Source organism: Canis lupus, chromosome 1 (assembly GCF_011100685.1).
Source record: "Canis lupus familiaris isolate Mischka breed German Shepherd chromosome 1, alternate assembly UU_Cfam_GSD_1.0, whole genome shotgun sequence".
In the NCBI taxonomy this organism is placed as follows: Eukaryota; Metazoa; Chordata; class Mammalia; order Carnivora; family Canidae; genus Canis; species Canis lupus.
Window position 1 is genome coordinate 6,400,704 of NC_049222.1, and position 12,534 is coordinate 6,413,237.

Consider the following 12,534-nt stretch of genomic DNA (forward strand, 5'->3'; position numbering starts at 1 on the left):
GCGGAGATCTGCAAAATCAAGTGTCGCCACGTTTGGCCAGACCGAGGGTACCGAAGGATCCCGGGAAGATCGCTGGTTGTTGTCATATTTTTTGCAGAGGACAGGACTGCTGCTTTCTGGGTCCCAGCAGACCGTCAGCGAACCTCATCCCTGTCCCCGGGACGCGGCCTCCCCGGCGGCGCCTCGCCCGCCCGCAGGCTGCGGCAGGGAGGCCCCGGCGCCCGTAGGTGGCGCCCCACGTCCGTGCCTGCGCTTCTCGCCCGCGCTTGGGGCGCAGCTGGGAAACCCGCGCGTCTCCCCGGGTCGTTAGAGCTCAGAGTAGGCATTTTAATAAACAAGCGCGAGTGCCAATGCGCTCCGGGAGCCTCGAGGTTCAGAGGAGCAGACACAAGCCCAGGCGGCGGCGCCTCTTTTAATCCCTGCCACAGTCTGACATTTCCCAAACTGGAGATTCCGGAACCGCAGCCTTTAAGCCGTTAAAATCCCAAGCTTTTTCCTCTCCATTCCAGTCCTTTTTATTATTTTTATTTTATTATTTCACTTTATTTCATTTCACTATTTTATTTTAAGAAAACAGCTCTACCCCCTAATTATGAAAGTAGTCGCGCTATTAAGGATTAAGACTTGGAGGGAATTTGGAAAAGCAAAGAAAGAATCGAAAAGAAGAGGCGCGGCCGGTGCTCTGAGGGTGCCTCATTATTAAAAGCGAGGCGTCCGGGAGGATCTCGCTCTGGGTGTCTGGGTGAGAGCCGGACCTGGGCGGTGCAGGGTGCGGCGGGGTGCGGAGAGCGGGCGCCGAGCCCGGGAGGGGGCAGTGCGCCGAGTCCTCCGGGCGCTCGCGGTGGCTGCGCCGTCTGGAGACGCGAGCAGAGGCTGGGACTGAGGGGCCCCGGCGGGCAGAGCCGGGCTGCGGGCGCGCGGGGCGCGCGGGGCCCTCCTCGGCGGCGGGCCCGGGGTCGCCGCAGCACCGCGCGGTGCCTGGGACGTAACGGGTGCGGGGCGCGGGGCGCGGGGCGCGGGGCGGGGCGCGAGGGTCCGAGGAGCTGCGCGCACGGGGCCCCGCGCGTGGGGGAGCGGGACGACCGGCGCGGCGATGCTGGGCGCGGGGCGCGGCGCGAGGCCCCGGGGTGCGCGGCGCGGGGCGGACCCGGAGCGGGCGCGGGCCGTCGCGGGAAAGGGGCAGGGCGGGGCGGCGCGGTTATTGGCCAGGCGCGGGGAGAAGGGCTGCGCTCCGAGTCTCCTCCCGCCAGCGCCCGCTCCTCTTCTCTAAGCAGAGCAACTTGGCGGACTGCGCGGCTCGCTCACCATGGATGTTCCAGGTAACCGGGACCCAAGCCTGCCCTCCGCGATCGCGCCTTGATTGCATTCAGGCGTCTATTTTACCGAGGACCTTGGCGAGCCTGCGTTCCGGGGAGGGCGCGCGACCGTATCGGCAGCATCGAGTGCCGGGGCGGGGGCCGGGCCGGGGCCGGGGCCGGGGCCGGGGCGAGGCTGCGCCCGGAGCAACAACTTCTGCCTTGTTGGGTGGCTGTCGGAGGAGTTGTGCGGGGGCCGTGGGCGGTGAGGGGAGAGGCTCTGTGCGGTTCGTGGCCCGACTGGGTGTCGCAAGGACCGGTGTAGCCCGGCGGGAGAGGAGAGGGCCGCGGAAAAGTGCGAACGCGCGCTCAAGTTGGCGGAACGGCCCGGGGCCGCCTCCCGGGCCGGAGAGGAAGGGCTCGGAGTCTGGGAACGAAAGCTGCGCCGGGAAGCGAGCCCGGGACGCCCCGAGGTGCGATCCGAGGGGCTCCTCCAAGGGCGCTCGCTGCCGGCTGCGCGGACCTTGGAAGTGGGTGTTCGGGTTTTAGAATCTCTCTTTTTTTTTTTTTTTTTTCATTTTTTCCCCCTCTTATTCACCCTAAGGAGCTTCCTTGGGGTTTGATCTTGGGGCGGAAAATGGATACGATCTTAACTAAGTGGACTGCTTAAAAAAAAAAAAAATCTCCAGGATGGAAACCCAGAGGATGAAAGGGAAAGCAGATAAAGGAAAAAAAGGTTTCTTGGTGTGGCTTTCCAGAAAATGCCGCTAAAGCGGAAGCGCTAAGCCTTGGTAGTTTCTTTCTTTGCCGGCATCTCAGCCCCTCTCCGCCTTTGCAGAAGGGGCTGGGGGTGGCGTTGCCGGCGTCTCCGAGGTCACCGACCGCTGTCGAGCTTCCGCCGAGGCCCTGCAGAAGCCCGGGCCCCCTCTACCGGACCGCACCCCCGGCGCGCGCCGCCCCGGAGCCCTCGGGGATGCCCTGCCCCGCGCGCCGGGGGCTTCCTCGGACCTGCTGTGCCCATCGGGGAAGGGGGGCGTGTGCGGGGCTGAGAGGGTGGCGGCCAGGGAGAGGGGCCCCTGCGCTGCGGGCACCTGCTCCCCGTGCCCCCTCCCCCCACGGCGTCGCCTCCCAGTCTAAGGGTTCGGGTTCTTTGCCCTGACAGGTCCGCTGGCGCCTTCCTTCTGAGGACGAGCCTGGCCTTGACCGTCAGAGCGAGGGACCGAGGCCAAAGGAGGCGTCCCCAGGCCCCGCGCAGCCCTGCGCGCCCTCCCGCGCCCGCGCCCGCGCCCGCGCCCGCGCCCGCCCGGCCGCCGCCCGCCGTCGCCCCCGCGCGCCGCCCCCCGCAGCCCGGATGCCGGCGCCCGGCCGGGGCCCCCGCGGGCCGCCGCTGACCATGCCCGGGCGCCGGGGGGCGCTGCGCGAGCCGGCGGGCTGCGGCTCCTGCCTGGGGGCGGCGCTGGCGCTGGCGCTGCTGCTGCTGCTGCTGCCCGCCGGCTGCCCGGTGCGGGCGCAGAACGACACGGAGCCCATCGTGCTGGAGGGCAAGTGCCTGGTGGTGTGCGACTCGAGCCCGTCGGCCGACGGCGCCGTCACCTCCTCCCTGGGCATCTCGGTGCGCTCCGGCAGCGCCAAGGTGGCCTTCTCCGCCACGCGGAGCACCAACCACGAGCCGTCCGAGATGAGCAACCGCACCATGACCATCTACTTCGACCAGGTCAGCCGGCGGCTGCCAGCTCGCCTCCGCCCGGGGTGGAGGGCGGGGACCCCGCGCGGGCGCCAGGGCCGGGACTTCCAGGCTCCCCCGCCCCTCGGCCCTGCCCTGCCCTTCTCTTTTCCCCCTTTCCGAGGAAGCAAGCTCTGCTTCCCATTGCCCTTTCTCACACTGTGGCTCCTCTAGAACTGGCAGCGCCATCGGCACTTGGATGACCGACAGTCCTTTAAAGCTCAGGGATCTGAAGTGCAGCTCCTCACCCAAGGAAATTGCACATCCTACTTTTCGCTGGGATGGGGGCTGCCGGGTGCGGTGCGCGGGCTTCAGTCATCCAGGGGGCCGACTCGGGACTGAGTGCTTTGAAAGCACACCCCAAAAGGGAGTTTTCCAAAGGTCTCAGCCAACCATCAGAAAATATGTGTCTGCTGCTTATTTTGGAATGGACTGGGGAAGAGGTGCTTATCTTCGAGAAAAATAAGTCAGGGAGAGTGTGGGGGCAACAGCAGGGATGGTTATAGAAATACAAAGCAAAACAGAGTGAGATCATATAAATGCAATAGGTAGTAAATACAATATCTACAATGTAGAGTACAAATATGTACAGCACATAAAAATATCGTATGTACTGTGGTCATACAGATTGAAAATAAAAACAAAATAAGGATCAATGACTTAAGTTGCCCTACGTCACTTAACTTCCCTCACTTTGTTCAAAGCAGAAGGCTCCATAAATGATCAGACCTTGGCGATCCCTTCTCTGGGGTATTGGGCTCAGGACTGGCGGTACTGACTTTCCTCTTGTGCCCTCCCATCTTGGTTTCTGTTGTTTTTCAGAAACAAGTTGAAAACATTATTGTGGTTTCCAAAAGTCTCTTCCTTTTGCCAGAATAATTTCCACTAAAGCCCAGGGTACTGGGCTCACTGGCCACACTTAATTGACTTCCCTTCTGTTAACCAGTTCTTACACCTCAGTGACAGTAAACTTCCAACACACCCTTGCCTCTTTTTAGGCCAGAGGCTTAATTTATTTTAATCCTTGCTATGGATTACCTACTTGAAGTTTCGCCCTTTTTTTTTTTGGGGGGGGGGGGATCTCTTTTTCATCTGTTTTTAAAGAATTGTTTTTTTTTTTAATGAAATTACTGATTTTAATGATGTCCAAATAAAGCAGACAACAAAATAGGTATTTGCTATTTACTCTATTCTTTACCTTATTATTAGTCACCTCCCGTCATTTCACTTGGGTGTCAAGAGAACTCTGATGAGGGCAAGATAAGTTGTAGTAAGATTCTAATTTTATAGATGAGCTAACTATGGCAGGGCGGGTAAAATGCTATTTCCCTGGTTTCCCAGTTAGGGAGTAAGCGAAACCTGCTCCTTGGGTGTTCTTTCATCCACAGCAGGGCCCAAAATTTACCAGTTTCTGGAATTTAAAACTGATGGGAAAGAGCTGTGGTAGTTGAGTTGGAAGAGGCAGCTCCGAGGGCTTGGATGGAGAGTGCTTTATTCTTTTTTAAAGCATCCTAAGGCCGACTGAGAGCATAGGCTTGAAGAGACGGAGTGCAGGCATTGTGCAGCGAGCCGTCCTGAACAATAGAGCCCTGAGCGTCTGTGCTGAGCCCTGCAGGCGAGGGGGACTGAAGTAGTGCCCCGACCTCCCTTGCAGAAGCGGGTGCCGGTTTCTTTCCCTGAGTGGTGACAGCAGTTGTCATGGGCAGGTCGCATATTGCAGTGGGGATCGCGTGTCATTCATCTGCTGTGATGAGTGTGTGAGGAGTAACCGCAAGAGGTATCCGGTTGAAATTTATTTTCTGAGCAGATGATGGGATCCCTAGTCTAGGGTTCTGCTGTTGCTGGCTGTTGGCTTTAAAAAGCCCAGCATACCAGGCGGGCCGTGTTAGTATTTTAACTGAGTGTGTGCATTTGTGTGTGAGAAGAGGTGGGGACGGGATCCAGATGGGGTGACCAAACTCCGCCTTACACACCTGAAAGGGAATTGGGCCATAATAAGGGATCCTCCACGCTTCAAATTCTGCTCTTGACATTGTAACACTCACATCCCCCTTTCATTTGAGGGGGGGGAAAAAAAAGAAAAAAATCATCGGCAGGGGCACACGACCTCACATCGTCTGGCTAATTTTGTCATTATTCTTGCATGGTCCTGGAGTTGGAGCTTAGGGTATCCAACTGCTGTCTCCACTCCCTTCATTTATTTAAGCTTATTTGCATGACGTCATAGCTCAGCAGAGGGAGCAAGCACGGTGCTTAGAGCCAAGTGAAGGAGACAGGTGCAGCCAGTGCTTACCCACCCCAACTTTGCACTCTGTCCCTGTCATTGAGCACCTACTGTGTGCCACCAGGGAAGGTGCCAGGGGCTGGGGATACACGGGGACAGGAACCTCACCCAGCTTATCCTCTCCCGGAACATGTGAAGTGCCAAGGTTGAACTGATGTAAATTATTCTCCTGAATTGGCTTCTTACCCCAAGGTCTACTTCTCCTGGTTCAGCATGGCGTGGCACCCTAGTTGTGAAACTAAACTTGATGTGGAAGTCCCTGGAATCCCACAGACCAGTTTCGTTTGCTTACTGACCTCATTGTCTTCCTTTCCCTCTGCCTTGCAAAATTGGCATCTGCTTTTTACAATGTGTAAATAAAATACACTTCACAAAAATCTTTATTGATTATGGTCCATTAGGATTCTTCTAAAAATCCCTTTCTGGTGTAGGGTATTTTGGCACCAGCTCCCAGCCTCCCGCCCTACACCCCCACCACCACCCCCAGGGCAGCCTTGGCTCACTGCCTGGGTGCCTCTTGCTGCTGCTGCTGTGCAGGCCCTGGAGGAACCGGTGGCGTTGGTTCTGCAGGCCTGAGCACAACAGATGCAGAGGAGGGACTTGCTATGTTTGTGTCGTATTCCCTCTTCTTTTTCAGGTATTAGTAAATATTGGCAACCATTTCGATCTCGCCTCCAGTATTTTTGTAGCACCGAGGAAAGGGATTTATAGCTTCAGCTTCCACGTGGTCAAAGTGTACAACAGACAAACCATCCAGGTGGGTCGCTGTGAAACCATGGGGACCGTTGCAGTTCCGGATGGCCAGTGCCCCAGGGCTGCAGGTCCCATCCTACTGTCTGGGAATCTGGGCCAGCCAAGGTGGGGGCGTTGCTGAGCAAGGGCCCACAGCATCTTTGGGGCCAGGCCCTCTGGCGTGGCTCCGCGGAAAGGGCAGAGGGTGTGGGGTCGGGGCAGAAGAGGACAAACAGGTGCACGTGGGGTCCTGTGTGGTCCACTGAGCTTTGCCCTCTGCCCTGCAGGTCAGTTTAATGCAGAACGGCTACCCCGTGATCTCAGCGTTTGCGGGTGACCAGGACGTTACCAGAGAAGCTGCCAGCAATGGTGTCCTGCTGCTGATGGAAAGAGAGGACAAAGTACATCTCAAGCTAGAGAGAGGCAACCTCATGGGTGGCTGGAAGTACTCCACGTTCTCGGGCTTTTTGGTGTTTCCTCTATAAACGCAGTGGCCCCCAGGCGGCGGGCAAGTTGCCATCTGGACCCGGGCGTCCGCCCTTCCTAGACACCCTGGACTCGCCAGAATAGGACCACTTGTTTCCAACCTCTGTCGGACTGTCGAGGTAGAAGAATGATTTCTTTCCAAATCTCCAGCATTTTCTTTGAATATTGACCATTCCTCGGGAACCTGGCTTCTAATTAGTTTAGACGACAAGGTCTTAAGGAGACATGAAATGATCGATTTGAGCAATTTGTACCTGTGATTGTGAAGTCAATATTGGATTTTATTGTCGGGACCATTGACTTTTCTTCTTTTGTTTGTACGTGGTATCGCGGCCCCAACGCGAGGAGGGCGGCCGACCCTGGGGCCGGATTGCAGGCCTCAGGCGGGACTCAGAGCAAGAGCCCTGCGCATCACCACCCGCCGGAGAGTCCTCGAAATGTGTTCTTTATGTGTCTGTTCAGCCTTAAGAAAAAGAATGGCTTCACTCTCATTCTGTATTTTTCCCCCCGGGTGGACGGGAGGCCTCGGGAGGGGGAAGGGGACATTGTGAATCTGTCAAGAAGTGCTTTATCTGGAGAAGCAAATTTTGCACGATTGGACTGCGACTTTTGCTTTGTATTGTGTGTGTGCGTGTGTGTGTGTGCGTGTGAGTGTGTGTGTGTGTGTGTGTGTGTGGTTTTCTGTTTTTAGTTTTTGTTTTGTTTTTCCTGGAAGAGCTTTACCTTTCTTTCCACGTTCAGCTCTCCCTCCTTACCCCTCCTTCTTCTATGTTTCTGTGCTGGGACGGGGGAGAGAAATGTATGCTGAATTCCTGAATGAGACCAAACCAAACAAAACAAAAAACGCCGATGTATTTTGTTTTGGTTGAGACCAGAACAAACAGAAGGTACCTGTAGATCAAAGTCCAAATAACAGATGGACCATTCTGCTTATCCTTTCAAAGAGATTCTCTCAGACGCACCTTTAGAACTAACAAGCTGGATTTTTTTTTTTTTTTTTTTTTTAACGCTCTGGAATACTCTAAGAACTTGATATTCCTGGGTGGCTTTGAATCACGTAAGATGAGAATGGAAGCGGTAATGACCAAGTCTCTGAAACACACGCTTTCTCGGCCCAGCGCACCTGGGTCTGCCCAGCAGCCTGTTGTCATCTATTTGCACCCGTGTCTGCGAGAGCACACCAGGCTCAGGTGCTTCAAAGCCAACAGGACCAGCTACTCTCCCTCAGGATCCTCCTCTGATCTGCCAAGGAAAGAGGTGTGTTGATGCTCCCTGCGAACACCTGGCAGGAAGCCACCTGGAAGTCACAGCAGTTACAGGTATTGGCAGAGGCACCCTGGGAGCAGTTTTCCAAATCCTTCTTGTTTTGGCCCCTTGTACAACAATAGTATTACAATACAGCTGGGAGCCGACGGGTGCAGGATTCATATGCCAAGGAAATGTTACTAATCCCAAAGCAATGGAAGAAGAGACCTCACAGCGGATGTTAATTTGTCCTTTGTGTAACAATGTAACCAAAATATTGATGATAAAGAGTCATAATTTAAGATTCAGAATAAATGGGTTTGATGTCTGGCTTGCTCTTCTCCCTTCACATCGTCTCCCAACTCCTCCAGTGTGTGGAAGTAAAGGCCACGGATCAAGGACTCGGGGAAAGGAAGCCCACACTGTGCCTCTTTAAAACACACACTCAAATGCACACCCCCATATGCAGATCTAGCTGTGGGTCTCCATGGAAATTGCACACTTAGATACCTTTCAATCTATATCTGTATTTTTCACATGAAAAGATTTCAGGGGGAGATATGTGAAAAAAGACAGTATTCAAAAGGCTTTATGGATAGGCGATCTGCTTTCATCACATACAATCATTGATGTACAAGTTCCAATCCAATATTTCAATCAGAGAACATGGATATAAAGGAAACTGACATTTCAATACAGCATCAAGTGTTTCTAAGATACATGTGAGCATGGGGAAGCATTGGGTTCCATTTCCAAATAAATGCAGTGGGGATTATAAGAGTGAAAATAATATAGTTTGATGAAAAGTCTAAGTTTTTAATGGCCGTAAGTGGACAGCGTAATACGATACAGAATTGAATTTGAATTAAAATGATACTATATTTTGTTAGGAAAAAAAAATCAAGAAATATCAGCCAAAAAGCATTTGGGTATATTGGCTCTGTGATTAGGTGACACACTTCTGAGCGTGAGCGTTGTTTATTAATGCCGATAATGCAAACAGGACGCTAGTGAATATTTTCCTTCTGTGTTTTACTGCTCTCAGTGAATTAGCCCTCTGCCCCTCCTTTATAAAACCTTCCGTTTGATTTCAGACAAGCAGCAAACTTCATTAGGGGAACAATACCGCACTTCAGAGACTGAAAAAAAAATATATGCGTATGTGCTATTTTTACCGCTTACTAATATGTAATGCACATATTTGTATTTACAGCTTTACCATGTCCAGGTTGTTATTTGGTTATGCCGTCTAATAAATAAGTTATTAAATTCATCATTCTAAAAATAAGCATATTTCAGGAGTTTCTTTTATATTAGGAAAAAAACTTAATCCTGTTTATTCCACTCCTGCCTTTATTTGTTTGTTTGTTTGTTTGTTTATTTCTATCTTGAGCTGGATGCCAAACCCTACATTAGGGAGAAGCCACAATAGTAGTTCTTCTGAAGCTCTTTGCTGTCCACCCTCGCAGCTGCCTAAATTCTGTCTGGTTTAAGGATCTTTGAGGGAGATGAAGCTCTTGTGTGTGGTCTGCGGAAATATGTAGGTCAGATCAAAATGTGAAATATATTTTCCTTTATTTGGGGAGGGAAAGTGACATGTGCACTGTGTGCAGTCTGATTTGAGCATCCGTACCTCTGGGCTTCTGCTTCCCATCTGTGGGGTGAGGGCAGTAGCCCCCATATTTCCTGCCCAACTCACAAAGCAATGGTGAGAGTGCTCTGGGAAGCAAGGCACTGTGATCTGTGCTCTGAGAAGTGCAAGGCACTGTGATCACGGGAGACATTATGTGGCAGGAAGGGTGTTTCTGGAAAGTCGGATTGTTCCATGTGCGATTTATTAAACGTACCTAAAACGAACATCTGACAAGAGAACACTTTTATGTGACACTAAATTTCCATATTCCCCACTAGCTTATTAAAGCTGTACCACTCTGGAAGTTTAATTCGAGTTTTAAGAATGATGATAATATGAACATGTCAAAATCTATACATTTTCCTATTACCTCAATTCTTGATTATGTTCTTTGACTGACCTACGTGGCTGAGGCCTAGCTTTCTGTTCCAGTCTGTGATACCAGTATTTTAGAAAAATATACAACTATAGTGTTTTTAACACAAAGAAAAACTCAGTTATCAATATTTTGGCATTGTAATAGTAAGTCGGTCTAGCCACTAAATGTTAATCCTGCTAAGCTGCAAGTGCTTTTAAAATAACACTATTTTTTAACTAAAATATATTCTAATTTGAAACACAACACTGCTTCTACTCTAGGTCCTGACAACCTGCATTTACTATCTGTAGTTCCTGAGTCCTTTTCGCATTCTAATATTTTTTTATTTATATACTCTTGTATAGTGAAGTTATTTACATTTTTAAAGTTTGTGATTACCATGGCCGCTTGGAGCAAAGGAGAGAAAAGTCTTTTGGATATTGACATGAACACTCATGGGATCTTGTAGAGATTACATACTTACTTGTTTGGAAAAAAAATGTTTTTGACCAAAACCTAGGGATATCAAGCCTCAGAAGAGTTAGAAAAGACTTTTGCTGAATCTTTAATTTTATTTCTATTTCCTTGCAATCTTATCAAGGAAATTGATATCAAATCACATACATGATAACTGTTACATATGTATCACTTGCCTGTAAATACATGAACATACACACCTGTTTTCCTTGATGAATAAAAACGGATCATAGATTGACTACATTCTCCTGGACTCTGGCAATAGTTGAGAGGAGAATTTGTTGAATCGCTTTATACAAACAAAACAAAAGCATGGTTTGCTCCAGCATGCCTCATATATAGCAAAAGGAACAAAGAATGTTCTGTCAATTTGTGTCCTCATGATTTTGCAATCTTTTATAAGGAAATAAATATTGCAATAAGATAATGTTGCTGTGAATAAATAGTTAATGTTTATATTTCTACAGCATAGGAAGTATATGGTAATCTAATGCACATGACTGAAAAGCTGTTACATTATATTTCAGGTGGTGTAAATAAATGATGGAACTCATAGAAGCAGGTTACATTGAATCATTCTCAAGATCTTTCTGTGCACTCCATAAAAACACTTGTAAAAAATGTAAAACTAGATTAACCATAGAACATGAGGTTTTGCCCTTTTACCTTGCTTATGTAGGAATTTACTTGCCAGTGGGACTCTATCTGAAGCTGACACTTTGCTATTAAAATGGGATATGACAAACATAGTTAACATGTGAGATCAAAGCCTTGTGCATTCTCATAAGACTCTTTAAATTAATTTTCTTGGCATTTAAGGAGTAGGTGCAGCAAATATAATGAAGTAAGGTAAAATACAATTTCCATTTGGTTTTATCATTTTATGTTTTTAGGGGGGTTTAGAATCTCTCTCTCTTCTCTCTCTCTCTCTTTCTCTCTTTTTAATGAAAACACTCTGAAGATGTTAACTGATGATGGCCAAGTACATTAATCAAGTATATTTATGTATTTGCCTAGGCTTTTAAAACATAATTTTTGCAGGTAGATTTCACCAAAAGGTGTATTTACTGCCTTTGCAGATGGAGGGCTACAATTCAGTCACATTTTGATATTTTAAACGTCTGTATGTTATACAGCTATCAATGAAGTGATTGGTCAGACCCGGTCCTCACCCATCCCTAAAAAAAAAAAAAAAAAAAAAAAAAAGAAAGAAAAGTCTTTTCAAAATCCCTTTAAGGTTGATCCAATGAATATAAACTTAAAAAAAAAAAGTTCTGTGAGTTTGTATAATAATGTTACACCAAAATATGAATTCTAAGTAAATGAGCTTTCTTTCCATTCCCAAACCCAGTAGGGTAACTTGAAATTTGTAAGGGCAAAAGCCGTGTGGCTTTACCTCCCACAGATAATAGGAGCTCTGTTTTATCTTCCTAAGTGGATTTTGCTGTGGATTTCCATCACCAGAATCACCTAAGTGTCTATAGCATCATAAATCATCATCTGCATCAGCTCGCCCACATACACTCACTGTGTAGTGTAAATGAGCTCCTTGACAACTTAATTTGGAAAAGAAATCTTCATTCCCTCTTCTTAATGCCCACGGCAGGACTCCCTGGGGTTAGAATGCTGCTTTGCACTGGAGCTATCCTAACAGAATGGAAGCTACTTATTAATGAGCCACTACCAGTCTTCAACCTGACTAGCTATGCCTTAACTTTTATTATTGTGCCCTCATATTTTTCAGGAGTGCTCATTTCTCCTTTTGAATTTGTTTCAGGTGGCAAAACAAAACAACACAAAACAAAAGCCCTGTTTGAGTTGGAGAATGTTGACTATATATTTGGATGTGGAGCTAAGACTTGAGTATTTTGCTTAAGTATATTTGCTCTTACTTAATTCATTTTGAAATGTTTCCATAAATCTCTTATGCTCTCAAAGTCCTGTCAGATATAAAGCATCCTAACATTTCTTTGACCTCATACTATAAATGAGCATTTATTGTGACTTTGGGTGCTTTGCTAGGAACTGGCTTCAGATAAGAGTAATATTTAAAATAGAATCAAATTAATGAGAAAAATCGGCAAATATTCCTTATTACTAAAATCCCTCATTTCCAATTTTTTAATGGATTTTTTAAAACAGTATTTTGCATGGATCTTAATGATAACTATTGGCTTTAAAATTAACATTAAAATCAGTATTTTATCTTTGAATTGCTAACATATCTTTTTTTTTTTTCAATCATGTAACTCTTAGGTCATAAGTGATACACTTTGAGAAGTCTATCACTGAATATAGGAC

The 12,534-nt window shown here is 48.7% G+C and overlaps 1 protein-coding gene across 1 annotated transcript; it reads left to right on the top strand.

The window, feature by feature from the left end:
• Positions 1-2,646: 2,646 nt before the first annotated feature.
• Positions 2,647-10,655, top strand: CBLN2 (cerebellin 2 precursor). Its single transcript, XM_038525801.1, has 3 exons — positions 2,647-3,009; positions 5,940-6,059; positions 6,322-10,655. The coding sequence occupies exons 1-3, from the start codon at positions 2,647-2,649 to the stop codon at positions 6,517-6,519; spliced, it is 681 nt and encodes a 226-aa protein (XP_038381729.1). The 3' UTR covers positions 6,520-10,655.
• The last annotated feature ends 1,879 nt before the right edge of the window (positions 10,656-12,534 follow it).

Coding starts and splice junctions, on each gene's coding strand:
- CBLN2 (XM_038525801.1), top strand. CDS start 2,647: ATGCCGGCGCCCGGCCGGGGCCCCCGCGGGCCGCCGCTGACCATGCCC. Junction 3,010..5,939: donor TGACCATCTACTTCGACCAG/GTCAGCCGGCGG, acceptor CTTCTTTTTCAG/GTATTAGTAAATATTGGCAA. Junction 6,060..6,321: donor ACAACAGACAAACCATCCAG/GTGGGTCGCTGT, acceptor TCTGCCCTGCAG/GTCAGTTTAATGCAGAACGG.